Source organism: Hippopotamus amphibius, chromosome 16 (assembly GCF_030028045.1).
Source record: "Hippopotamus amphibius kiboko isolate mHipAmp2 chromosome 16, mHipAmp2.hap2, whole genome shotgun sequence".
NCBI lineage: Eukaryota > Metazoa > Chordata > Mammalia > Artiodactyla > Hippopotamidae > Hippopotamus > Hippopotamus amphibius.
In genome coordinates this window covers 56,861,152-56,888,794 of record NC_080201.1, presented here as the reverse complement: position 1 = coordinate 56,888,794, position 27,643 = coordinate 56,861,152, and the positions used below count along the sequence as shown (strand labels likewise).

General features: G+C 52.4%; 1 protein-coding gene across 2 annotated transcripts; it reads left to right on the top strand.

Moving 5' to 3' along the window:
- Positions 1-11: 11 nt before the first annotated feature.
- Positions 12-25,871, top strand: SLC8A2 (solute carrier family 8 member A2). Of its 2 annotated transcripts, XM_057713453.1 has the most exons (9): positions 12-689; positions 5,201-5,865; positions 12,267-12,689; positions 17,236-17,339; positions 17,487-17,504; positions 18,875-18,999; positions 19,304-19,403; positions 23,207-23,485; positions 25,368-25,871. In XM_057713453.1, exons 1-9 carry the CDS (start codon positions 12-14, stop codon positions 25,742-25,744), a joined length of 2,769 nt encoding a protein of 922 aa, XP_057569436.1. In that variant the 3' UTR covers positions 25,745-25,871. The 2 variants fall into 2 exon arrangements, with proteins under 2 accessions (XP_057569436.1, XP_057569437.1); XM_057713454.1 differs by lacking the exon at positions 17,487-17,504.
- The last annotated feature ends 1,772 nt before the right edge of the window (positions 25,872-27,643 follow it).

Here is a 27,643-nt window from a genome sequence, read left to right as displayed (position 1 = left end):
CGCCCCCCTCCATGGCTCCCCTGGCCTTGGTGGGGTTTGCACTCCTCCTGGGGACTCCCCCATGCTCAGGGGCAGCCACCCCGACCCCCTCGCTGCCACCTCCTCCAGCCAATGACAGCGATGTCAGCAGCACAGGGAGCTGCCAGGGCTCCAACCGCTGCCAGCCAGGGGTCCTGCTGCCTGTTTGGGAGCCCGATGACCCATCGCTGGGCGACAAAGCAGCGCGGGCTGTGGTCTACTTTGTGGCCATGGTCTACATGTTCCTGGGCGTGTCCATCATCGCCGACCGCTTCATGGCATCCATCGAGGTCATCACGTCCAAGGAGAAGGAGATCACCATCACTAAGGCCAACGGTGAGACCAGTGTGGGCACTGTCCGCATCTGGAACGAGACCGTGTCCAACCTCACACTCATGGCTCTGGGCTCCTCGGCCCCTGAGATCCTGCTGTCCGTCATTGAGGTCTGCGGCCACAACTTCCAGGCGGGCGAGCTGGGCCCAGGCACCATCGTGGGCAGCGCTGCCTTCAACATGTTTGTGGTCATTGCCGTGTGCATCTATGTCATCCCGGCTGGCGAGAGCCGCAAGATCAAGCACCTGAGAGTCTTCTTTGTTACCGCCTCTTGGAGTATCTTCGCCTACGTCTGGCTTTATCTCATCCTTGCCGTCTTTTCCCCGGGTGTAGTCCAGGTGAGCAAGGACCCACGGACATTTCCTTGGTGCATGTATGTCAGCAAAATCCAGAGAGGTGGCTCCCTGGGCTTGGAGAGTCAATGCCTGTATTTGTAGAAATGTACGCTCATATCTGAGAGGGCTGCCAGGTATGGTTGTGCAGGTCACACACTGCTCAAATGCATTGGGCCAGAGAGGGCAAGCTGGGGCTGCAGTCCAGTGGGTGTTTCCAAGCCAGGTCTGGATGGCACTGCGGGCCCTGGAAAGGGCTCATCTGCACAGAACGGGGTGCCCTTTTGCAATACGCCCATCCAGAGCAGCACCTTTCAGCTCTCACAAGGGTGCCATGTGTGCTAAAAGCGTCCTAGTAATCTGTGTAATGCATACGACAGTCTCGCCAGGTATTTGCCAGGTATGGTCACATGTTTTTCTATGCTCCCTGCCCTTTGCATAACTTATTTCCACTTTTGCAATAAGGCATCCCTCATTTGCATAATTCATGTTACAGTTGCCTAATCCAGCCTCGTGTTTTCTGACAGCGTTAATCATTTTGGATAACTCAGTGTGATTTGCATAGTTTACGGATGGACTTTACATAGATCCATGCCCACATCGGCATAATCTAGCTCTGTTTGCCAAATGTGCAGTCATGTTTGCATAATTCATACATTATTAATAATTGATTTCTGATGTTAGGATAATTTATGCCACTTCACTGTAATTCATATCACATCCAAACCAACCTAGGTATAAACCCGGCCCACTGCAAAGACCACTTTGCATAATTTATTCCAATAGTGAGACAAAATTTAGACCCACAGCTGCATAATTTACACCCACATTCACATAATCATTTGCCTCTCATTTATCCAGTGTCTTAATGGGCACACTGCTTAGTCTTCCTTTAAAACATTTACCTAATTTATTTCCCACAACCCCACGGTGGCTACCTGTATTTGCATAATTTATTCATGGGCCTGGCTTAATTCGCTCACACAGATGCATAATTTATTTGAGGCTACCCAGGATTCCTTCACACATGCGTATAATCTACTCAAGCGTATCTGTCACGTTTTGCCAGTTACAGTTACTTTCCAGGAAGGATCTGAAGTTAGAGGTATAAAAACTCTGCAGATGATATCAAGGCAGAACAGAGGGATTAGAAACCACAGCAAGGAAAAGGGGAGATGGTAGCACCAGAAAACAGGGATGAGGGGGGAGAGAGACAGTTACTGTGATTGATTCATTATTGTAACGCTGAGTTTCCTGGCTGCCATGGTGAGAAGTACAGAACGATGCTTCCCAGTGTTCTCAGGCCTAATTAAAAAAAGGATGCTATCCTGACTTGGGTTTTCAAAGTAGTCCCTGACAAGGATTTACACCTAAACTGTGAAAAGAATTTTAGACACCATGGGTGGGAGGAGGGAGAGGGAGAGGTTTCCCCTGAAAAGGAGCTGGTTCAGACAGAGAAGACTGTAAAATGCCACAGCTCTGGGTAGAGAAATGGCTACGGAGGGATCCCTTCATGAGTAAATGGAGACAAGATTTATGGGATGTTTTCATGAAATAACTGAAAGAACAGGCATGAGATAAAGATGACGCCAGTCCCTCGTAGAGGCAGTGGCTGGGGCAGTGAGGAGATAGCTCTGGCTCTGGGTTTTCTCCGGAAGCGCTGTGTGACCTCAGGCAAAGCCTGTACCCTCTGGACCTCAATTTACACATCTGAACCACAGAAGGGGTTGGACTAGACCGTTGGTTCTTGACCCTTCACACCTAATCCTCCCTTTTTATAACAAAGTTTGCTATGTCCCCTTTACTCTGCTGGTGTGAAATTCTTAGCTAATAGGAGAGAAGCCTTCTAGCTTCGGAGTTTGGTGCCTGGACTCTGGAACCCGAGATCTGGGTTCAAATCCCATCTCCGTTGTTTCCTAGCTGTGTGACCTTGAGGAGATTCCTTACCTGCTCTGTGCCTTAGTTTCCCCACCTGTAATCATGGGGTCATCCTAGTACTGACTTCAGAGGCCTTTGTGAGGATCTACTGATTTGCTGCATGTGGAAGGGCTTAGAACAGCGAGCCTGGGACAGAGGAGATGTGAGCTCCTCTACCCATTAACAAACCTGCCTACACTATTGGCTTCCCAAAAGTCAGTATAATGCCCGGACTGTGATGTAAAGTCATATCTAATAGAACAATCTGCATTTCTAGATGCAAACGCTTCAGCATGACTATCTTCAAAGACATGATGAAGGAGCCAGATGCTGGCACCTACTTACATGTAAGGAACAAGTGTGGGTTTAAGAGAAAAAAAAAAAAAGATCAGAAACTATTCTCATGCACAGAGACCAGCAGAGGAGTGGGTAGCCACGAGATTAAAATCAGGGGTATTCAGTGTACATTAAAGCGTACAGGAAAATACTTCATACAGACATAAAACAGAATGGCGTCTAGTCTCCAGTTATCATAAGCAGGGTTTTCGCTGACATGAACATCCAGTGGGAGGTTCTGAAGTCAGGCAGGACATGGGACAATTCTGTATTGTGTGGGACTGTCCCATGAGTCGCTGGGTGTCACCAGGCTGGGAGCATATCCCCCTCCCCAATTACGGTGGACAACCCATGAACACCCCTAGATCTGGGATACCCCCTCTTGGGGGTGTTCTGTCCACTGAGACCCGAAGGTGTCTCACTCCCCTCTTGGGGTGGGCAACCCCGTGAGCCATTTGCAGGAGACGGCCTAGAAAGCAGATGTGAATCTATTAGAATCACCTTTTGTTTACCTGCAGGGAAGAAAGCAGATCTCAGGTGTTTGAGATCTCTCTTCTGATTAAGAGAGAATCTCCCACAACATATACAGTGGCCAGTTCAATAAGCACGAGGCAAGAGTTCATTTTACAGCTTGCGTAGAAAATTCAGCTTCTTTTCACAAACCTGCCTTGATGGCTTTGTGCGGTTGTAACTATTTCCAAGTCCTGCCTTTTCTCTGAACCATCAGTAAACACAGTGACAGGGGGCCATGACAATCGGAGCTTAAAGATATTTTCCCTACCAGGCTCATTTTAAAGATACCTCTGGGGCCATCTGATTTGTAAATACTCTTTAATCTTTTCATCCTTATTTTTAATGAGAAAGGTAACATATGAGTCTTTACATGAATATTTCAAGGCGAACTGTCAGGTGTTGGTGGATGTTTCCTGTACGTGCCTGGGCCAGTGCCAGACCACGGGCAGACTGAGTCCCAGACCGCAGTAAGCCCGAGACAATAGCACTAGTAATAATAATAACAGTAATGGTAGTGTTAATTTCACCTTTTGTGTATTTTCCATGAGTCAGTAACCAACAAGGCTAAGTGCTAGGGGTACATAAGTTCATTCGATCTTGGGGATGTCCCCATTTTACGGACAAGAGGCTGGGCCAGGCATTCCTCTTCTAGAACCAGGATCTAAACTCAGCATTGCCTTGTCTCTCTGGGGAGGTAGCATGTAAACATGGGAACACCCTTTATGAGGCTGTCAGATGAGCCAAACTTGTGCCTCTTTTAGAGTCAGAGTCCTGTCCCTGAGGGCCAAACAAATCCTAAGGAACAAGAATCTGGCAAGGGCTGTATTCACTGGTGGTGTGTGGCGGGGGGTGGATTGGGGAGTCTGGGGAGGTGAGCAGAGGGCAGACCCTGAGTGATGGGTGGGGTTCGGAAAAGTAGAGGCATCCTGGATGAGGAGGGGCAGAGGGCAAATGGAGCAGGGAGAAAAAATATAGTGAGAGAAAGAAGCAGGAAGAGACATCAACTCTTCTCCTGGACAGGGGCTGGGACCACAGGGTGGGGACGTGTCTCTGGTTTGGTGGTGGCTGAGGATGTCTGGAGATAGGATGTCCGGGTTCCTAGCACTTGGGCAGCTGGGTGTGGTTCTCAGTGTGACAAAAGGTGGGTGGATGGATGGATGGATGGATGGATGGATGGATGGATGGATGGATGGATAGGACCAGGAGAGAGACAGGAAAGGCGGGGGAAGAGGGGACACAAAGAGAGAAGGAGAGGTGGGGAACAGCAAAGAATCTCATAAGAGAGAGGTAGGTATCTACAAAAGATTTACAAGACATGGAGACAAGGAGACAGGGGCAACAAGAAAGGAAGAGACGGAGGGAGAAATAAAAAACCAGCTGACACAGAGAATGAGACAGAGGTGGGGAGAGAAAGAGACAACCAGCTAGAGAGACAGAGAGAGAGAGAGAGAGATGGGGAGAGGCAGGGAGGAGCGGAGACAAGAGCCAGCAAGAGAGCCAGAGACGGAAAGAGAGAAGGGAAAGGGGCAGAAGCAGAGACACGAAGAGAAATGGGGAGAGGCCGAGATGAAGAGAGACGAGTGAGGGGCAGAGACAGGCCAGATGGGGAGAGATGCGGGAGAGGGACGCGGGGAGCGCCGGGTGGCGGCAGGGACTAGGGCGACGGGGAGAGCGGCGCCGGGAGGCGGCGGGCGGGCTGCGAGCGCGCCCCCTCCCGGCGCGGCGGTCCTGACCCGCGCGGCCGCCCGCAGGTGTGGGAGGCGCTGCTGACCCTCGTGTTCTTCCCGGTGTGCGTGGTGTTCGCCTGGATGGCCGACAAGCGGCTGCTCTTCTACAAGTACGTGTACAAGCGCTACCGCACCGACCCGCGCAGCGGCATCATCATCGGCGCCGAGGGCGACCCGCCCAAGAGCATCGAGCTGGACGGCACGTTCGTGGGCGCCGAGGCGCCGGGCGAGGCGGGCGGCCTGGGCCCGGGCCCCGCCGAGGCCCGCGAGCTGGACGCCAGCCGCCGCGAGGTCATCCAGATCCTCAAGGACCTCAAGCAGAAGCACCCGGACAAGGACCTGGAGCAGCTGGTGGGCATCGCCAACTACTACGCGCTGCTGCACCAGCAGAAGAGCCGCGCCTTCTACCGCATCCAGGCCACGCGGCTGATGACGGGCGCGGGCAACGTGCTGCGGCGACACGCGGTGGACGCCTCGCGCAGGGCCGGCCCGGCCGAGGGCCCCGGCGAGGACGAGGACGACGGCGCCAGCCGCATCTTCTTTGAGCCCAGCCTCTACCACTGCCTGGAGAACTGTGGCTCCGTGCTGCTCTCCGTCACCTGCCAGGGCGGCGAGGGCAACAGCACCTTCTACGTGGACTACCGCACGGAGGACGGCTCCGCCAAGGCCGGCTCCGACTACGAGTACAGGTGGGTCCCCGCCGGGGGTGGGTGGCGCAGGGAGGGCTGGCTGCTCGCAGGTCACGGGTTCCCCCATCCTGCACCCTCGGTCCGCTGGTTACATCTGGCGGCCGTCCTTACTTTGCTATGGGCAGACCTGCAGTATTCTGGCAGACCTGCAGTATTCTTTTTCCCTTTCTTTCTTCCTTTCCTTTCTCCCTTCCCTTCCCTCCTTCTCTCTCTCTCCCTCCTTTCCTTCCTTCTCTCTCCCTTCCCTCCCTTTTTTTAAAAATTTATTTATTAATTATTTATTGGCTATGTTGGGTCTCCTTTTTGCTGTGCGCGGGCTTTCTTTAGTTGCAGTGAGTGGGGGCTACTCTTTGTTGTGGTGCGCAGGCTCCTCATTGCTGTGGCTTCTCTTGTTGCAGAGCACACACAGGCTCAATAGTTGTGGCACACGGGCTAAGTTGCTCCGTGGCTTGTGGAATCTTCCTGGAGCAGGGATCGAACCCGTGTCCCCTGCATTGGCAGGCGGATTCTCAACCACTGCGCCACCTAGGAAGCCCCCTTCGTTTGTTTCTTTCTTTCTTTCACACTTGACAGTCTACTTTGTACCAGACACTGTTCTAGGCATTTAGCAAATGCCGCTGGACAAGAGAGACAGCGTGGCTGTCCGCTGACCACAGGCTGCTCCTCCACGATCTACCTGCGCGTTCTTGTGCTTGACGCTGCACTGTCATCATTATAGCTCCATTACATGTATCCTTACCTGGTAGAACAAGTGCCTCCCACAGGCCATGATTAGAGTAAAAATGTCTATAGAGCACCTACTATATGCCAGGGGTATACCCCGGTGAACAATACAGCTAGGGTCCCTACTCTCAAGTTGCAATAAGGTTATAAACAATGAAACATAAAAACATCAGGTGATGATAAGTGCTATGGGGGAAAATGAAGTGCGATAAGAGGAGAGACAGTGTCCAGACTGCATCCAGGTCTTTGGTTCCACCGTAAAGCCACCCATGCTTTGCCCCGTCCCATGTGTCACTGCCCCAGGCCTTCTCCTCACCCCTCTTTGAGCAGAACTGTGCTCTTGTTCAGCAGTTCCTACTGCGCGCCTACCAGGTGTGAGATGCTTTTTAAAAATTTTTTATTGAAATACAGTTGATTTGCAGTGTTATTGCAATTTCTGCTGTACAGCAAAGTGACTCAGTTATACATATATATATACATTCTTTTTCATCTTTCTTTCCATTATGGCTCATCACAGGATATTGACTAGAGTTCCCTGTGCTCTGCAGTAGCACCTTGTTGTTTATCCATCTGCCAGACACTTTTTTAAGGGACTCAGCAGAGAACAGTAAGCAAGACAGATAACTCTGTGTCCTCATGGGACCACAAAATTCTTTATGTATTTGTACAATAGATCTGTCTCACACTCTTTCAAGAACTAGAGGTTTACAGTACGTGCTGTTAACTGATGTGCAAGTCTCCCATGGTTTCCTGTAATACTGTTTATCATGTGTCTTCTGGATGCCAGAGACGAATCTGGGCGATGGAGACCAGCAGTCAACGAAAGATGGGAAAGTCCCAGCCCCAATGCAGCTGACGTTCTCATGGGAAGGATGGGCCATTAGAAAGTATACATTCAATACATTAAAATGTCATGGAGTGGCAAGAACAGTGAAGAAAAATAAAGCAGAGTATGGGAGAGCGTGTTGGTGGCTAAGCTTTTCACGGGCTCTACCTGCTAAGTTGAAGCCGAACTATTCACAGATTTTTGGTTCTGCCATCGTGCAGCAGCCAGTCCCTCATCCACGAACTCTTCTCAGTCTGGGGTTGAGGCCCCTGTTTCACAAATCTTTAGTTCCACCACTGTGCCTCCGCAAAGACCTTTGGTAGCTCAGGCTCCCCTCTGCCCCATCACAGCCACATATCTCTCCACTGCTTCCAACATTTGTAGGGTTTTCCCTCCACCTCAGTCAGTCCAGCATCCTTTAGTCTGCCCGTCCCCATCCACCTCTCCTGCCCTGCTCCTCCACAGCCTTCCCTGAGAGGGGAGCCCAACTGTTCTTGGATCTTTGCTCCAGTAGCGTGGAATCGCTTTGACCACCCATGACCTCCTCCCTCCATCCTCTATGCCCATCCCACATCTCCAGCCTCCTTCGACTGAAGAAAAGGCATTCACCATTTGGGGGCCTCCTGTCATTCAGTCTCTTCACCATCCCACTCCTACCCACACCTTTGGTCTACACTGCCTCCCTCAAAGCCCTGAGCCTTTGCAGAAAGAAGTGAGTACAAGTGTCACCTGCTGGGATCAGAGGCTGCCTTCTCACCTTCAAATGACCTCGGGAAGGAGATGTTTGAAGTAAAGGAGTAAATGCTGCTCAGTGGTGGAACCAAAGAGCTAGGAAGAGTTGACACCTTCCTACCCAACTCTGCTCTCCCAACCTAGTTGATATTCACAGGCATTGTGAACTGTGACATTCAACTGGCATTGCTCATCAAGGCAGCTTACGTCCAGGACTGGGAGGAAGGACACCTGGGTTCCAGTCCAAGCTTAGCCCTGCCCCCTGTTCCTTGGGCAAGTTCCTGCCTCAGTCTGGGCAGGCAGGGCTGTCACGTACTGTTGTTAAGATTGTGTGCTGCATAAGAGCAGCCCATCTAAGGAAGCGCTATTCACATAGTGGACATTGTAGGTTTCTATGTCTATTAAGACAATTTTCAGATTCATGGAAATAGTGTCTTGAAGAAGGGGAGCCTTTTTCTAATTTGCCCAGAGGTATCGCTAGGCTAGGGTGGTCCTGTGGGGGGGGTCTCAGTTTCTCCAAATTAATAATGACTTCTGAGGCCCGCAAACTGCACAGTTCTTCCAAGATTTTGAGATTTAAGCCCCTGTAATCCTAACACGCTCAGGGTCTAAAGTTCTAAGAGGCCAGGATTCCCATGTTTTGGTATTCTGTCCTATACCCCAATCAGTCTCTGACCGATGGTGCTAAGATTTTCATCTTCTCAAATTTTGTACATCCAGTGTTGGAATATGAGTCCTGTGAATCTAGCCTTCTGTGATTCTGATACCTAGTTTCTAAAATCCCCACGTACTTTTTCTCCCCAACTTTTTATTTTGAAAAATTTCACACCTACAGAAGGACTGCAAATATAGTCATATAACCTTCACCCAGATTCACCAATTGTTCTTATTTTGTCCTGTGTGCATTCACTCTCTCTAATATATAATAATATGTATTTTTTGAAATGCTACTGTATTTTTTAAATTTTTTATTTTATATTGGAGTATCATTGATTTACAATGTTGTGTTCGTTTCAGGTGTGCAGCAAAATGATTCAGTTATACGTACACATATATCCATTTTTTTTCAGATTCTTTTCCCATATAGGTGATTACAGAATATTGAGTTCCCTGTGCTATACAGTAGGTCCTTGTTGATTATCGATTTTATATGTAGTTATGTGTATATGTTAATCCCAACCTCCTAGTTTATTCCTCCCCCCACATTTCCCCTTTGGTAACCATAAGTTTGTTTTTGAAAAATATATAATATTAATAACTGTGGCACTTTATTAGAGTGAGTTGCAGGCAGCATGGCCATTCAGCCATAAACAAGCGTGCATCTGTTAAGAATAATGACATTCTCCTACATCATCACAATACGATGATCACACTTAGGATGTACAATAGTGAATCAATATTATGACCCAATCTACAGTCTATGTTTGCATTTTCCCGGCTGTCCCTGTCTCACCCTTTATGGCTGTTTTCATTCCCTCCCTCTCTTCCCATCTGATCCTCAACCGTGTGGTGCATTTGGTTGTTGTGTCTCTTTCGCCTTCTTCAATCTGGATCAATCCCTCAGCCTTTCCATGACTTTCGTGACCCTGACACTTGTGAAGACGACAGACCACTTACTGGAACACCCCTCAATTTGGGTTTGTCCAATATTTCCTCATGATGTGATTCAGGTGATGCACTTTGGCAGGACTCCACGGAGGAGATGCTGTGCCCTCCTCGGTGCATTGTATCAGGAGGCACATGATGCCCGTGTGTCCCATTCCTGGTCACATCCAGGTTAACCATTTTGTAAAAATGGTGCTAAAAGCCCAATATTCTACTATCCTTTATGTTTCCACTTCTAACTTTAGGATTCACTAGTTAGTGCAATTATCATTCAGTCCTTAACACCACCATGAAGTAGACATTATTTTTTTTAAATTTTTATCACATTTTATTTTATTTAGTTATTTATTTTGGCTGCGTTGGGTCTTCGTTGCTGCTCGCGGGCTTCAGTAGTTGCAGTGCGTGGGCTCAGTAGCTGTGGCTTGCTGGGTCTAGAGCGCAGGCTCAATAGTTGTGGTGCACAGGCTTAGTTGCTCTGCGGCATGCGGGATCTTCTCGGACCAGGGATTGAACCCGTGTCCCCTGCATTGGCAGGCGGATTCTCAACCACTGCGCCACCAGGGAAGTCCTTAGACGCTGTTATTAGCTCCATTTTATGGATGAAGAAACCAAGGCTCAGAGGGCTGCAGAATCCTAACTGCCTGAGATCACACGGCTGGCACAGGGTGCCAGCCAGCTTGGAGCAGGTCGGCCCACCCAGCTGGAAGCCTCAGCCACCATGGACAGCACCTCCTGAGCTGATGGCTGCCCCAGCAGGGAGCCCTTGCTCCTTCCATTTACCTCTTGTCATCCAGTTCTACCTCTGCCAGAACCTTGGGGTCCCTCTGCCCCTCCACAGAGGGGTGGGCGGTATATTATAGACTTTTGACATTTGTGAACATCCCAGGGTCATTTTTTTTTTTTCTTGAGCCATTTTATTTTATTTCTCTTTTTGGCAGAGCCGCGCAGCTTGCAGGATCTTAGTTCCCCAGCCAGGGATCGAACCTGTGCCCCCTGCAGTGGAAGCGCGGAGTCCTAACCACTGGACCGCCAGTGAATTCCCCCAGAGTCATTTCAATGTCTGCAGCCCTGCCAGGAGAACCCCATTCATTCCCTGTCCCCTCACAGTTTCACCCTGCCTCAGGTCAATGCCTCACTCCCTCCCCCACCCCATTATAGAGCATCTTGCATATGCTTTAGAGACTTACACAACTGACGCTCTTTTAAACCTAAGTCAGTTCACGTCCCTCCACTACTCGGAGGCCTCCCGTGGTTCCCATCTCACTCAGAGTAAAGGCCAGAGTCCTCAGCGTGGCCCACCAAGGCTCCATGACATCTGCCCCTGTTCCCTCTGTGACCCCATCTCCCACCCTCTCCCCACTGCTCCCTCAGATGCAGCCACCCTGGCCTGCCTGGTGTTCCTCAAACACTTCAGGCCCATTCCTGCCTCAGGACATTTGCACTGGCCATTCCCTTTACTGGAATTCTCTTCCCCAGGTATCCTCCACGTGGTGCCCTCCCTCAGGCCTCTGCTCAGGTGTCACCTCCTCAGAAAAGCTTTCCCTGACCACTGTAACACAGCTCTTTCTCCTCACTCTCTACCCTCTTTCCTCTGTTTTCTCCAGAGCATCATCACCACCTGACATTGTGTTTTATTATTCGTCTCCTGCACTGGAACAGAAGCTCCATCAGGGCAGGGATTTTTCTCTGATCTGGTTTCGCTGCTGTTTCCCCGACACTAACAACAGTGCCTGGCACACAGCGGGTGCACAATACCTATTTGTTGAATGAATGAACTGTAATTAAATCCCTAGATGTGTGACTGTCACTGCGATATGGCTCTGCCATGGGGCTGTTCCCGTGTTCCCAGCACCACCCAGCAGGCACCCTGGGAGGGTATGTTATAGACTGAATGATGCTAAGTTAAGGAGTGTGGACTTTCTCTTGGGGATACCTGGGAGCACAGAATGGTTTTTATGAGAAGCACGACAAGGTCAATCCTAGGCCCTATGTTCCTGCTACTGAAAGTGTGGTCCATTACCAGAACCATTCGCGTCCCTTGGGTGCTAACTAGAATTGCAGAGTCTTGAAACCTAGGAGCTACTGAACCAGAATCTGCATTTTAACAAGATGCCCCAGGGAATTCGTGTGCACATGGAGGTTCCAGAAGCATGGCTGTGGAACACTCCAGGCTCCCCCTCCACCCTGGGATTTTGCATGTGCTATTCCGTCTGCCTGTAGCTCACCTGCCCACTAAATCTTCTCCCACGAAGCCTGCCCTGATCTGACCTTCATCATCACGTGATGATGTTGGGAGGGACCGACTGTGTCTTGTTCTCCCTCTGCATCTCCTGCCTCGGAGAAGCCCACCCTCATTCACCCTCAATATCACTTGTTTAATGCCTGTCCACCATTATACTTGTGAGTTCTTCCACGGTGCGGCCTCTCCTCCAGGAGGCCCACCCTGACTCCTCCCACCTCCCCAATAGCCTTCCAGCAACCTTCACCCCTCTCTTTCCCCCCTCCTCCACCGCAGCGAGGGCACGCTGGTGTTCAAGCCGGGCGAGACACTGAAGGAGCTGCGCATCGGCATCATCGACGACGACATCTTCGAGGAGGACGAGCACTTCTTCGTGCGGCTGCTGAACCTGCGCGTGGGCGACGCGCAGGGCATGTTCGAGCCCGACGGCGGTGGGCGGCCCAAGGGGCGGCTGGTGGCACCGCTGTTGGCCACCGTCACCATCCTAGACGACGACCACGCGGGCATCTTCTCCTTCCAGGACCGCCTGCTGCACGTGAGCGAGTGCATGGGCACCGTGGACGTGCGCGTCGTGCGCAGCTCGGGTGCGCGCGGCACCGTGCGCCTCCCCTACCGCACGGTGGACGGCACGGCGCGCGGCGGTGGCGTGCACTACGAGGACGCGTGCGGCGAGCTCGAGTTCGGCGACGACGAGACCATGTGAGCGCGCCGGCCGGTCGGCCCGCGGGGCCGCGCGAGACCGAGCGGGACCGGCGAGAGGGGCGGGGCCAGGGCCTGGGAGTGGGCGTGGTCGAGAAGTGGGTGGGTCTCGCAGAGGCGTGGTCTGGGAAAGGGGTGGGGCCTTGATGGAGCCTTGCTCTTGAAATGGAGAGGTCCGGGGAGGTGGGGTAGGGCCTGGCCAGGGAAGGGGCGGGACAGCGGGAGGAGGGAGGAGACTGGAGTGAGGGGGCGTGGCCAAGATGTTGGGGCAGGGCGTGGGCGGGGCCTGGGAGAGCTGGGCCGCTTTGGGGAGAGGAGAGTGGGACACCAGGAAGAAAGGCCAAGTGAGGAGAGAGAGAGGAGAGGAGATAGGATGGGCCCTGGAGAGAGGAATGTGGAGGGCTTAACTGGTAGAATGGAGAAGGAGTGTGGCCTGAGGTTCCTTTCGAGGTGGGAAGGTGTCCGCGGAAATGGAGAGCGAGTCTGTGGAACGGAGAAGGGGCAGGGCGCAAGGAGCCGGGTGGGGTCTGGGTAGGGACGCGAGGAAAAGGACGAGGACAGCAGAAGAGGGCGTGGTCTAAGACGGTGGGGCGGGGCCTGAGGAGGTGGCTAGGGAGAAGGGGTGGAGCTATTGGGTAGGAGAAAGAACCTGGGGAAATAGCAGGAGACCTAAGGGGAACGAATGTGGGCGAGGCTTTGGGAAGAGGCTGAGTAGGAATATGGGGGCCTAGGAAGATACACGGGAAACTGGAGGGCTGGGATTTGGGAGGGCGGGGTGGAATCTCAGGAGGTGAGCTGGGTCCGCAGGCATACGTATGTAGACACACAGACACAACCAACACGCACGCCGGCACGTACATACACACAAAGGCACAGACACAGAGTCAGGGCTGTTCTCACGCCCAGACACCCGGCCACCCCCTTACACAGATGCCTGAGGCCCCTCATGTGTGCCTGCAGCCTCACCTCCCCCACCCGCCTGCCTGGGATGCAGAAGGTGCCTCCCCTCCTTTGCCCGCTCCCTTCCGCCCCCGCACACCCGTCTGTCTCCCTCCTCCTGCCGCCCACGCTCCTCCCACGGAGCAGAGCCCCCACTGCGCCCCCCTTCCCTCTCCTCCTCCCAGCCTCTGTGGCTTGGCCTCCGGCTCCGTTTCTCACTGCTCTATCTCTCCATCTCTCCCTTTGCGTCTCTCATTCCAAGCAGTCCCCCTCTGGGTTTCTGTTAATCTCTAGGTCTCTGTCCCCAGTATCTAGCTCTCTGACTCGGGTTATATTTGAGTCACGGACTCTCCATACCTTTCCATCTCTCTCTCCTTCTGCTTAGGTTGAGAACTTGGATTGAGGGCTGAGGGCTCCATTCCAGACCCCATCTCTCACACCCAAGAGGCAGAGGGGATGGGGTAATTGTCTTTCTGCTTGTTCCAGTCCTTCTTGTAGTCTACCGCTTCCAAGCAACTTCCCGCCTGCCGCCGCAGCCCCACAGGCCCTCTCCTCCCCCACACGGCTTCCCCAGGCTGGGACACCCTCTGTCCCCCGCCCCCGTCCAAGCTTCCAGCTGTGGCTTCAGGAGACAGAGAACAGGAGGCTAATTAGCGTTTAGGGAAACACATCTTTCCTTTGACGGGCAGGCGCTAATTAGAGATGCTCCGAAGCAGCCGGGCTGGAGGGCTGGCCCCAGGCAGGATCAACACAGAGATGGAAGAGAGACGCCCAGAGATGGGGTGGCAGGGAGAGATGCAAGAGACAGACAGACAGACAGAGAGGTACCCAGAGACAGAAGAGACCTAGCGAAAGAGAGAGCCAGAGAAACGGAGAGTCAGAGAGAGAAAGAGAAAAGAGAGACAGAGAGCGGGAGAAAGACAGAAAGACACAAACTTAGAGATGGATACCAAGGGAGCTGGAAACAGTGACAGAGGCCCATTGAGAGAGGGAAAAGGGATTGGGAGACTGAGATGGAGGAAGACTAAAAGGAACAGAGATGCAGGGGAGATAAAGAGAGACATTCTTCTCACTGAGAGGAACTCAGTGGGATTCAGGGAAGGAAAAGTCCTCCTGGTGCTACAGAGAGAAGAGAATTTGGGTCAGCAAGGGAGGACGGGAGACAGAATAAGAAAGAGACTGGGTCCGAGATCAGAGTGGAGTTTCCAGGAAACAAGGAGGGCAGGTGTGAGGATGACAAAATGTCAGGCTGTGGAGGAAGGCTGTTTCCTTTTGAAAAAATAATTAATTTTCATTGAACTATACTAGATTTACAATATTGTGTTACTTTCAGCTGTACAGCTAAGTGATTCACACACACACACACACACACACACACACACACAGATATCTATTCTTTCTCAGATTCTTTTCCATTGTAGGTTATTACAGAATACTGAATATAGTTCCCTCTGCTCTACAGTAAATCCTTGTTGTTTATCTATTTTATATATAATGGTGTGTATCTGTTAATCCCATACTCCTAAGGCTGCTTCCTTTGATCTCAGGAAGTCCTGCCCTTGTGTAGCTCGAGTCCGTCTTGCTGTCCTCTGCCAGTGGGGTGTCTCGTTCTTTTGGGTCCCTCGAGGGCACTTGTCAGGGTGCCCGTTGGCGCGTGTGTCACTGCGTGTCAGTCACTTCGTGTCAGTGGATCACGGCATGTCTGTGAAAGAGTGCGCGTCGGAGGTGTGTGTGTGTATCACCCTGTCAGGGTGTCAACGTGTCAGTAGGTGCTTGCCTGTATCAGGAGACTCCCCTCCTTGCCGCTGTGTTTCAGCACCGCGGACAGCTCTCAGCCCCCTCCTGAGGTGGGGGGCCGTTATTCTTTTCACCCACAGAAAATTTTAAATATCTTTAGATCGGGAGTGGATGAAGGTGGAGGTGGGCGTATGTCCCCACATAACCATCTTGTGTGCGTCTGTCTTTGCATCGGTGTCACTGACTGTATGATTGAGACCCTTTTGCTTAGATTGTGTTGACTTGACTTTGGCTGTTCCATTCTGTTCCATACAGTCTCACTGACACTGAGAGATGGAGATGGGGAGAAGAGGATACAGAAAGAAAGGCAGAGAGCTAGGGAGAGACTGAGACAGAGAAGGTCAGAGAGATGGAGAGAGAGACACAGAGAGGCTGAGAGAGAAGCAGAGAGACAAAGGAAGATTGAGAGACGGTGATGCAGAGACAGACGTTGAAGGGAATAAACAGACACCAGGAGGCATAAAGAGTGAGATGTAAGCAAGGAGAGTCTACATGGAATCACAGCAGGGGTCTTATAGGCTGGCGATGTTGCCCAGGCTGTGGTGGGGGTGTCGTGCTAATTGGCATCTGGTCCGTGCGATTTTGCCACTGCATAGGGAATAGCTGCGGGGTATGATGGTGTGTGGGTGTGGGCGGTGTGATTGGCTGTGCTTCCTCTGCACAGGTGACTGTGTGGGCTGGGTGTTTGTGTTTCTGGGTTCTGGGGCCAGGCCTTGTGGTTCCTACAGCTGAAAGAGCTGCTGCTGGCAGAGCTGTGGGCTTTGGGGGGTTGTGGGTCTTCATAATCGAGGAGGGTGTCGATTGTGCCTGAAGGGGATGGGTAACTTCTGGCTGCTTCTCCCCTCCTACCCCCTGGTTACCATGGCAGCGCGGATGCTGGGAAAATCAACTAGTGCTTGGTTACCCCTTTGAATGTGGTCAGGACAGGCAGCAGGAAGCCAAGGGTCTCCCAGGCTAAAAATTTTGAGTTAACAACTGTTTATGGAGGGCAGCTATATGCCAGGCACTGTTCTAGGCATTGGGGATACAGCAAAGAACATAAATAAACAAAGATCACTGCCCTGGTGGAACTTACATTTTAATGTGAAGAGGCAAATGGCAAACAACAAACAAAATAAACACATTAGATGGTGTGTTAGAAGGTGATCTGGAACAATGAAGACATAAAGCAGAGGAAGGGAGCCAAACGTACTGGGGTAGGGGCCGTGATGGATTTCAATATTAAAAAAGGTGGCGGGAGTGGGTCTCATTGAGAAAGAAGATAAAGTTTGAACAGAGAACTGGGGAAGCTGAGGGAGTGCGCATGGGGGAACAGTGTTCTCGGTGGAGGGAGTTGCCAGTGCAAAGGCCCTGAGGCACAAGCAGGCCGTGCATGTTCAAGGAGCAGTGAGGAGGCCAGTGTCGCTGGAGTGAGTCAGCGAGGGGGAGAGGGGTGGGAGGCCAAAAGGGAACAAGGGCCAGATCGCAGGGGGCCTTGTGGGCCATCCTCAGGACCTTGGCTTTTATTCTGAGTGAGATGGGAGCCACGTGAATGTTTTGAGCAGAGGAAGCACTCAATCTAACTTAGGTTTTATCGGGATCCCTCAGGTTGATATTTAATACAAACTCAGCTTCTTCAGATGTTTCTGAGCTTGTTTCTGTCAAATGGGGAAAATGAGAGAGTCTTCCCCCCAGGGTGGTTGTGAGGATTAAATGAGATTACAGAGCCTGAGATGGAGCAGATGCTCAAGCAACTGGGTGGCTAATGGGCGAGTTATTGGTGATTCAAGGGGAGGGGGCCTTATTCTGGGTGTTCTGCCTCTCTACTCAGGAAAACTCTTCAGGTGAAGATAGTTGATGATGAGGAATATGAGAAAAAGGATAATTTCTTTATCGAGCTGGGCCAGCCACAGTGGCTTAAGCGAGGGATTTCAGGTGAGGAGTAATGGGTGGGCTGTGGAAGAAGTAAGGGGTCCAGGGTGGGGGACCCTTGGTGGCTCAGTTATGGGCAATCCTTCAAGCTCCTGAATCTGAGCTTCTCAGGGAAGATCTCACCTTCTCCCTGTCTCTGTCTCTCCCCAGCTCTGCTACTCAATCAAGGTGAGTGGAGTTACTTCCAGGCTTTGGGAGGTGGGGCTCACTGGAGAGAGGGTCTTGGGGGTGGGTTAGAACCTCAAGCTCCCCTCAAAGTCAGGTTTGAGGCAGGTTGAAGGTGAGATAAATTTGGTAGAACCAGTGTGAATTTGGGGTGACAGAAGTTTAAAGGCCAAGATCATGTTTTGGTTGTAGTTAAGGTGGGAGGGGGGAAGTAAGTCATAGAATCTGATTTGGGTTTGTGGTGGGGTCAGAGGGAACCAGGTTTGAGGTTGATTAGGACTGGCTTGGGGTTGGGATTTGGGATCAGTGTTAGGACTGGGTCAAAGCTAAAATTAAGATGGAGATTGACTTCTGGGTTTGTGATGGGATCTGATTAGAACTGGGGTCAGATTTAGGTCAAAGCTAAGGTTGGAATTTGAGGTGAGATTGAGGGATTTGAGGGTAGAGTTGGGGCCAAGGTCAGAGACTGGGGTGAGAGTTGGGAGTAGGGTCAGGGGCTTGGAGATGGTGACAGAGTAGTTTTGGAGTTGAGATCAGACTTGGGGTTTGGGGTTAAGATTAGGAAGAGACTGAAGATTGTATTAGTTAGAGTAAGTAATACAAGCTGCTGTAACAAATAGGCCCCCCAAATCCCAGCAGCTTAACACAATGAAAGTCATTTCTCACTCAGGCATATTTTTCTGAGAGTGTTCTTTGTTGGTGGGTGGCTTTCTTATGAGAGTTATGATTGGGTTGGTGCTGGGCTTGGAGCAAAGGATCAGCATACTTTAGGGAGATCAGTGAGCCCAGAGCCAACTGTAGGTGGTTCTGGGTCCAAGATTTGTACCAGAATTGGGAATCTGCCTTCCTCCTCACCACTTCAAACACACACTAGAATGTTTTTAGAGCTTGGATGTAGAGACCAGGCCTCCTCCACAGGGTGGTGATGGTAATGATGATGGCGGTGATAAAAATAGTGTAACATTTTTGATTATTGTGTGCCAGGCAGTGTTCTAAGCACGTCACATGAATTAACTCTTTTAACTCTCACAACCACCCTAAGAGGTAGGTAATGTTATTGTGCCCATTTTATAGATATGAACTCTGAGGCACAGAGAGACTAAGGCATTGCCCAAGATCACACAGCCCCCACCACACGAACCTCAGAGCCCACCAACTGAACTTCGTGGACCAGCCCATAGGAACTGGGTCTCAGGTTGGGGAAGGTGGTGGTCCGATGGGAGGCAGGGGTAAGGTGGGGAAGCATCACCAAGGAGGCATCCCAGAGAAGAGCAGACAGGGTTTTCTTTATCAATGGGAACAGGTAGTAAAGGCATCACAGGTTCAGGTAGGTAGGCCTCCCTGGAATCTAACGCCTGTCCCTCATGCTGCAGGGGATGGGGACAGGAAACTGACGGCCGAGGAGGAAGAGGCTCGGAGGATAGCAGAAATGGGCAAGCCAGTTCTTGGGGAAAACTGCCGGCTGGAGGTCATCATCGAGGAGTCGTATGATTTTAAGGTGATTTTCTGGGGCCTCACCTTCCTGGAGGCTTGCCTGGGTCATTTCCTTGGGAGAGTCCAGGAGGGGATCAACTATGAGGGTCACCAGGGAGGGGCAGCCAAGGTCTGAGGCCACTGTCCAGGTCCCTCCATTAGCACCACAGACAGCATACACCTCCCTTGTCCCTTCTTGCTAGTAGAACAGGGATATGGAGGGGTGAGGACCCCTGAGCATGGGGTGTGAGCCCCCATCCCCATCCCCCGCATGGAGCTGCCCTGGGGTGATCATGGGCAATGGTCTCTCCCCACCCTCTCATCCCCAGAACACAGTGGATAAACTCATCAAGAAAACGAACTTGGCTTTGGTGATTGGGACCCATTCGTGGAGAGAGCAGTTTTTAGAGGCAATTACGGTGAGCGCAGGTAAGTGGGGAGGGAGGAGAGAGGAAGAGAGAAAGAAGAGAGGGATGGAGAGACAGAGAGGCAGAGGAAGAGAGATGAAAGGGAGAGGGAAAGAGGGACAGGAAAGACGCACAGAGAGCAACAGAGAAGAGAAAGAAGACAGGAAAGACAAAGAAAAAGACTAAGAAACAGTTACAGAAAGGGAACAGATACAAATAGGAGAGAGACACACGGAGAGGCACAGAGAATCCCAGAGAAGGACAGAGATGCAGAGAAAGCATAGAAGATGAAGGAAGTGAAGATGCAGAGGGCCAGAGACACAGACACAGGGCAGGTAGACACAGACACAGAAAGTTGGTAGAGACAGGGGCAGAGGCAGAGAGCTGTGGAGATGTGGGGTCCCAGCCCAGGCTTTCTCCTGGCATCAGGCAATTGGAGGGTGGAAACAGGTTAAATGGCACGGCCTCCCCGACACAGCCTGGGTTCCTCTGTTGCTATGGAGACAGTCACCAGGGCACCCAGCTCTCCCACCTGAGCAGGTTCTCACCCCTTTAGGCCTCAGACAGGTTCACACTGCCCCCCTGTGGCCAGATATATGATGACATGGATTCACAAGACACAATCCTGGAGATTAGCACTGGCCCTTTGTGATGGAAATTGGGGAACCTGAGGCCCAGAGACAGAAGAGGAACTGGCCTGAAGTCCCACAGGGAATCCAGAAAGGGCCAGGGTGGAACTCAGGACTTCTATCCCTTGAATAACATCAGGTTTCCTTCAGGGAGGCCAAGCTGTTGGGAACTGAAAACACATGAGGAATTGTGGTTGGAAAGAAACTGGTAGGTGGGATCAAAAGACACCAGGCATCAAGGATGGAAAAGTACCAGGTAGCAGGCCTAGAGACACTAGATGGTAGACCTAATAGAAATGAAGTGGCATCTCCCTCTGAAGCCACATTCTTTCAGCGCCTACTTCTGAAGGATCCTCCGAACCTGGTCCCATGTAGGGCCATTACTGGGGACAAAGAAGTGATCATGACAGCTCAGGCCCTGTCCTGACAGAGCCCACTGTCCAGTGGGGGAGACAAACCTGTCACAAGAGAGTGACAACCCAGAGTGGGCAGGACTGGGATGAGGGACCCCAGGGAGCTATGGGAGCCCAGGTCGGTGTCTGACCCAATTTGAAGGTCAGGAAGGGCTTCCTGGAGGAGGAGACTTTTGAGCTGAGTCTTCAAATAGGAATAAGAGTTCGCCAGGAGGAGGGAGCCAGGCAGAGGGACAACCAGAGTCTGAAACTATGCGAGATTATGGCGCATTTAGGGAGGGTGATTGGTTTCAGGCATGAAGAAGAGGCATGGGAAGAGGCATGAGAGGTGAGCAGGGTCCAGACCCCAAAGGTCTTAGAGGCCCCAGGAGAGGTTTGGGTGTCATTTTAGGTGCAGTGGGAAGCCATGGAGTTTGTGGGTTTTTTGTTTTGGGGTTTGTTTGTTTGCCGTGGAGTGTTTTTTGGATGAGGGGAGCTCCTGGAAGTGGAGACAGCCTGTGGAAGGAAGAGGGAGAGGGTGGGATGGGGTGTGAGTTGAGGCTGTCAAACTGGCAGGCAGATTCTTAACCACTGCACCACCAGGGAAGTCCGAGCACGAAGCTTTCTGAGGTGCTGAAGAAGGGTGGTTCTCACTTCCTTAGGGGATGAATCATGTCCCGTCTTGCACTTAGAGGTGATTTTGTATTTTCTTTACCTCCCTTTCTCGGTGGAAAGTTCTTTACAGGCTAGATATGGTTTTGAGCATCTTTGAATCCCCCCAGGCACTGGAAGGGGCCTTCAACAGTGCCCTCACAATGGAGATGTGCCAGGCCCCGTGGAGAGCACATCACAGGGTCTGACTCATATAGTCATCACAGCCTTCTCTTGAGGCCGGTCTAATTATTACACCCATTTCCCAAATAGACATTCGGAGGCTCAGAGAGGTTAGGACACTGATTCAAGACCGCACGGCAGATCCAGGGTTTGACACCAAAATCGGCTCCAGAACCACAAGCACACCCATGAGGCTCCCTCTAGATGAGAGAGGCTGGAGAAGTAAGCACAGAGCCAGAGCCTGTGGGTACTGGAATGCCAAGCTGAGAAGCGCGGGCCGGGTCTGAGTGCCATGGGGAGCCAAGGCAGGATTTGGAGCAGGCAGGGAGAAGCCCCAAGAAATGGAGTAATAGCAGCCCCCTCCCTCCCAAAAGTATGTCCTCCCTGCTCTGACCTCTGCCATGTCTCAGTGTGGTCAGTTAGGAAAGCATTCACTGGCAAACAACAGAAAACTTGACCTTAAGTGGCTTAAACACACTAGACTTTATTTTTTCTCACAGGACAAAAACATCTCTAGGAGGCAATCAAGAGTGATCAGCAGCTTGGTAATGTCATTAAAAGCCCAGGCTCCTTCTTTGTTTCTCTTTCCCACTCTCAGCTGTTGCCCTCATGGTTGCTAGATGGCTGCTGCACCTCCAGGTGTCAAGCGCATATTCCAGGCAGGAAGAAAGGAAGCAGGGAAGCAGGAAAGGGCAGGGTGCCTGTTGCATTTGAGTTTCCAGTTCCAGTTTCCAACTGCATTTTGCTTGGGGTTGCAGCAAAAACATTTTCTTTGAGATGCAAAATGTAGAACCAAGAAACCTCACAAACCACTTAGTTAAGCATTTACAAATTCAGCCACTTATTTCTTTAACAAGCCAAGTGGCTAAGTGAGCTAGAAAAGTGGAAAAGGGATATATGACCTGAATCCCCAAATCCACCAGTTTCTCTCTGCCTCCACTGCCACTAGCTATCCTCTGCTCCCCGACATTCCAAGGAACCATCGGGTGGGACCATGGAAAGTGGCTTCATGATTTGGTGGCTGATCTGGCTTTTATTCCTTGACTTGCTCTGAGCAGCTGGTCAGGGGTTACAATGTTTCTTATCAGCATCCTTCCAGATGTAATTCTTGGCACACTCAAGGATGTTCATTGCTTCTCATTCATGGCTTTCTGCTTATCAGTTTCTGGTGAGGTAGGAAAACATTTCATTTGCACTTTCCCATTGCACAAGTCACTGCAGGTCAAAAGTGGGTCAAATTCGGTCACAATAGGTGACACAAACAGCTCTAAGGATGAGGCATCCTTTACAAAACTCAGAAAACACATCCATAACAACAAGAAAGTACTCCTATCAGGAAAGCTAGAGCTTTCCAGAAACCCTCTGTCTATGTCTCATGGCCAGACTGGGTCACATAGTTGCTCCTGCAAGGGATTCTGGGAGAAAAAAAACGTATTTAGCTGAGGAGGTGATTGCTGCTAGCTGCAAGGGATTCTGGGAAAGTGAATATTTTTTATCTGAGGATAGTGCTGTTGCTAGCCTCAAGGGATTCTGGGAAAGTGATTAATGTTAGCTGGGTACATGGTTGCCTTTAGCTGCAGGGGATTCTGGGAAAGTGAGCACCTTTAGCTGAGCCTGTGGCTACTGTCAGCTGCAGTGGATCAGAGGAAGTAAATATTTCTAGCTGCAGACATTGCTGTCAAGAGCTGCAAAGGCTTCTGGGAAAAGATGTATCTTTAGCTAGGGATATGGCCACCCCCAGCAGAAGGGATCCTGGGAAACTGGATGTTTTTAGCTGGGCACGTGGCCTCCTCTAGCTTCAAGTGATTCTGAGGAAATGAATTTTCTTACCTGAGCCCATACATTCCCCTAGCTGCAAGGGGTTCTGGGAAAGTAATTCGCCTGGCTGTCTGGAATTTGAACAAAAGAGGGGGTCTGTAGGCGAGGAAGGAGGCACGGGTGTGTGCCCCAGCTGGGTTGTGTGCCCACAGGGGACGAGGAGGAGGAAGAGGACGGGTCCCGGGAGGAGCGACTGCCATCATGCTTTGACTACGTCATGCACTTCCTGACGGTGTTCTGGAAGGTTCTGTTCGCCTGCGTGCCCCCCACCGAGTACTGCCACGGCTGGGCTTGCTTCGGTGTCTGCATCCTGGTCATCGGCCTGCTCACCGCCCTCATTGGGGACCTCGCCTCCCACTTCGGCTGCACCGTGGGCCTCAAGGACTCTGTCAACGCTGTTGTTTTCGTGGCCCTGGGCACCTCCATCCCCGGTAACCCCTAGGGAGACCACTTCTTGGGGGAGGGTCTCAGGGAAGCCAGGCAGGCGGAGCCTAAGAGAAAGGTCCTGCAGAAATAGGATGGTGGAATCACACAGAACCCGTATGGTGGGTCCCTCGGAAATAGGTAGGTGGGGATAATAGAAACTAGGCGGAGGGAGCCCGTGGATTCAATAAGTGAACTGAATCCTCCCCAAAGCAACCAGGTGGAATGTCCCACAGAACTAAGGTGGTGTGAAACGGTAGAAACCAGAAGATGGATTCCATAGGAAGAAAGTGGCAGGACATTGAAGAGACAGGTGTTGGAAGCAGGGTCCCGTAGAAATCAGGTGCGGACTTCATAGAAACCATGCAGTGAGTTCCACAGAAACGAGATGTTCATTTTCCCTCCTCCCCCTGCCAAACAACCAGATGGAAGATTCCATAGACCTTTGTTGCTGGGCATGGTAGGAACCAGGCTAATGAATCTCAAAGCTTTAACTAAGATGAGAGGCAGAGTGGAAAGCAGATGCTGGAGGAGGTACCACAGAAATAAGATAGTGAGGCCTCAGAGACCACAGTGTATGGGATCCCTCTGCCCCCCAGATCTGAGGGAGGGTCCCTGAGAAACCAGGTGGCCGAGACTGAAATTCCTACAGGAGGGAGAAGACCCCTTGTGGAGCCTGACACCTTTCTTTTCCACATCAATGTGTTTGCCGGCCAGGTGGTGGTGCTGTCGGCCCAGAAAGCAGCACGCTTTGGTGTCTGGTTCTGTGAGGCTTGCCCTCCACACCAGAGCCTTGCCATCTCAGCAGGATGTTCAGGAATGGGTGGAGGACAGGTGTGCTTGACAGAAGCCAAGTGCGCGATTGACGGGCAAGGGGTGCCGCGTGGGTGGAACCTAACACTTCTGTTGTCCAGCCAGGTGGCAATGGGATGATTGGGCCTGTGGAAACACAGGCAGTGGTTTCATGGGAGACAGGTAGTGATTCCCTTCAAAAGGAGGCAGCAAGTCCCATAGAAAGTAGTCAGTGAGCCCCACAGAATAGAGGGGGTTCCACAAAAATCAGGTCGTGTGTCCCACAGAAAGCAGACTGAGTCCCAAAGAAAGCAGGCAGCAAGTCCCACAGAAAGCAAGCCGCAGCCCCCAGAGAACATAGGCAGTGGTGGGGATTAACAGAAACTAGGCGCAGGGAGGGGCGTAGATCCCATATGTCAACTGAATCCTCCCCCAAAGCAGCCAACGGCATGTCCCATAGAACCAAGGTGTGGGAAATGGTAGAAACCAGAGGATGGATTCCATAGAGAGAAGGTGGCAGGGCACTGAAGAGACGGGTGATGGGAGAGAGGTCTCATAGAAATAAGGTGAGGACTTGATGGAAACCATGTAGCAGGTCCCATAGAAAGCAGGCAGCAGGTCCCATGAGAGGGGTGCTGAGTTCCAGAGAGTAGATAGTGGATCCCATTGGATGCAGACACATTCCATAGAAAGCAGGCAGCAGGTCCCATAGAGGCGCCGAGTTCCAGAGAGTAGATCCCACTGGATGTAGACAAGTTCCATGGAGAGCTAGAAGCAGGTCCCATGGAGGTGGTGAGTTCCAGAGGGCAGGTGGTGGCTTGCATTGGATGCAGACACATTCCCTAGAAAGCATGCAGCGGGGCCTGGAGCGAGCAGGCACAGGGATGGCGACTGACTTTGCCTCCTGGGTGGGGTCAAGGGCACAGAACTCCAGGGGCGGGAGGCGAGGCGCGCACCACACTGGGGTGGGGAGTCTGGCGCCTCGGGCCAGCGGGGTGCTAGTGGGTCTTCTGGGAAGGAGGTGACCGACGGGGCCAGGCGGATGCTCGTGGGGGGCCCGCGGAGCCCCTCTGACCCGCGGTGTCTCTGCCCCCGCAGACACGTTCGCCAGCAAGGTGGCGGCGCTGCAGGACCAGTGCGCCGACGCGTCCATCGGCAACGTGACGGGCTCCAACGCCGTGAACGTGTTCCTGGGCCTGGGCGTGGCCTGGTCGGTGGCCGCCGTGTACTGGGCGGTGCAGGGCCGCCCCTTCGAGGTGCGCACTGGCACGCTGGCCTTCTCCGTCACGCTCTTCACCGTCTTCGCCTTCGTGGGCATCGCCGTGCTGCTGTACCGGCGCCGGCCGCACATCGGCGGCGAGCTGGGCGGCCCGCGCGGCCCCAAGCTGGCCACCACCGCGCTCTTCCTGGGCCTCTGGTTCCTCTACATCCTCTTCGCCAGCCTCGAGGCTTACTGCCACATCCGGGGCTTCTAGGGCCCTCCCCAGAGACTCGGCCTCCCCCTCGAGACCGCCGCATCCTCGCTGGACTGCGTCTCCTTTGTCCTCCAGAGATTCAGCCTCCTCTCTTGGGACTCGGCCTCCCTTCCTCCTGGGAAGCGATCTCCCCCCGTCCTCGGTCCCCGCTAACAGCCTCCTCCTCCCTTCCCCTCGGGAGCCTCCCCGGGTCCTCCTGCGAAGAGCAGCCCCTGCAGTTACCTACAACTCTAGCCCATCCGCCCCTGTTCGTTACTGGCTTTGTTCCTGGAGAAATTTCCACCTCGAAGCCCCTCCGCAGAGAACCCTCCCGCATCCACGATCCTCCACAGAGTCTACCTTCCCTCTCCCTAGACACACAGCCTTGCTCCAGCCCACAAGTCCCCCTTCCGCTAGAGGACCCCCACTTCCACGGGCCCGTGCCCCAGGGCCTCAGAACTCAGCCCTCCCTGGGGGGCCCTGAAGGAGGCTGAGCCGTCCCTGGAGGTCACAGATCCCAGCCCTCAGGGAGCTCCGTCAGCCTCGGGGGGTGGGGGAGGAGCAGGTGGGTGCGAGCAGAACCAGGACACACCTTCCCTGATTTCTCCACTCAGGCCCTTGGGAGGACGCTAATTCTCGAGGCTTGGAGAAGGGAGGGGAGAAGTTTGGGGTTTCAGAGCTGGAGGAGGCACATTTTGGACCTGTAACTTCTCACATTCCAGCGCCCCCACTTGCCTCCACTACCTCTGAGAGCCCAGCCATGCCTTGGAGGGATGGGGGGGGCTGTGTGTGTACATAGTGTATTTGGGGGAGGGGGAACGTGGGAGGGTGCATGACTTGGGGAAATGGGGGTGACAGACTTTTCTTTTGAGAGGGCAGCAGACTCCCCCAGCCGTGAGAATTGGCTTTGGGGAGGAGGCCGGGAATCCAAGGGAGTACAGCCAATCTCCCCTGACAATCTAGAAGGCTCATTTTGCCCTCAGTGCCAGCCTATCCAGGCAGGACCCTCGAAGAGGAGACCGAGGGTCCCAGAGGACCAATGCTACAAGCCAGCAAATGCTGCCACATCTCTGTCTGATGGGGAGCAGGGGTGGGTGGGAGGGTGGGACTGGGACCAGGGGGTCTGGGTGGGCATTTTTAATTTTGGAGGCCACCTATCTGTTGGTAGGCCATCTGCATTTTCTTACTGTTGATGTTTCCTGCCCAAAGGACATACTTGGGGTGTGAGGAGTGCTGCCCACTTCTTGGGACCCCGAGGATGACTCTGCAACCCCCATAACACTCTTCTTTCCACAGGTCTTTAGTGTCCTGTCGTCCTGTTGTGCACCAGCCCCAACATCCCAGACCTGTTGTCCACTCCCCTTCTCTGCTCCTAGCTCATCAGCACCAGTCGCTGTCTCTTCTTTGTGATTTCTGTAAAAGTTGTCATAAAACTTTGAAATTCTGCCTGGAAAAACAGCCTCCCCGTGGGAAGTTGGGATTCACGAGGAGAGAGCTAATGAGGTCTTTGAGATTTGGGCAACTGTGAGACAGACCAGATAATCTGGGTTTTTCCATGATCCCCGCATCCTCTGCAGGACACACCCGCATGCGCCAGCCACTCTGAAGGCCCGCCCTAAGCTTCCCCTAGCCACTCCCCCACTAATTACCCGGGAGCTTCCCTAGCCACGCCCCCATCCATCACCCAGGAGCTTCCCTAGCCACGCCCCCACCCACTCAGGCGCTTCCCCTAGCCACGCCCCCATCCCCTGAGCCACAAAATATTCCACGTCACAGGGTATCCTGAGAACACAAGGAGGAGGACCCTGAGTTGTCTGAGCAGGAGAGCTGAGGGTTAAAGGAGTTTCCTAAAGAGAGCAGGTAACTTTCTCAGAGGAGGGGTGTGTGTGTGTGTGTCTGGATAAAGGGCACAGCCTATGT

Bases quoted from the DNA above. Each gene is read 5' to 3' on its own strand.
- SLC8A2 (XM_057713453.1), top strand. From the start codon at position 12: ATGGCTCCCCTGGCCTTGGTGGGGTTTGCACTCCTCCTGGGGACTCCC. The intron at 12,690-17,235 runs GTGAGCGCGCCG...CTCTCTACTCAG, and splicing joins TTCGGCGACGACGAGACCAT to GAAAACTCTTCAGGTGAAGA. The intron at 19,404-23,206 runs GTAAGTGGGGAG...GTGTGCCCACAG, and splicing joins GGCAATTACGGTGAGCGCAG to GGGACGAGGAGGAGGAAGAG.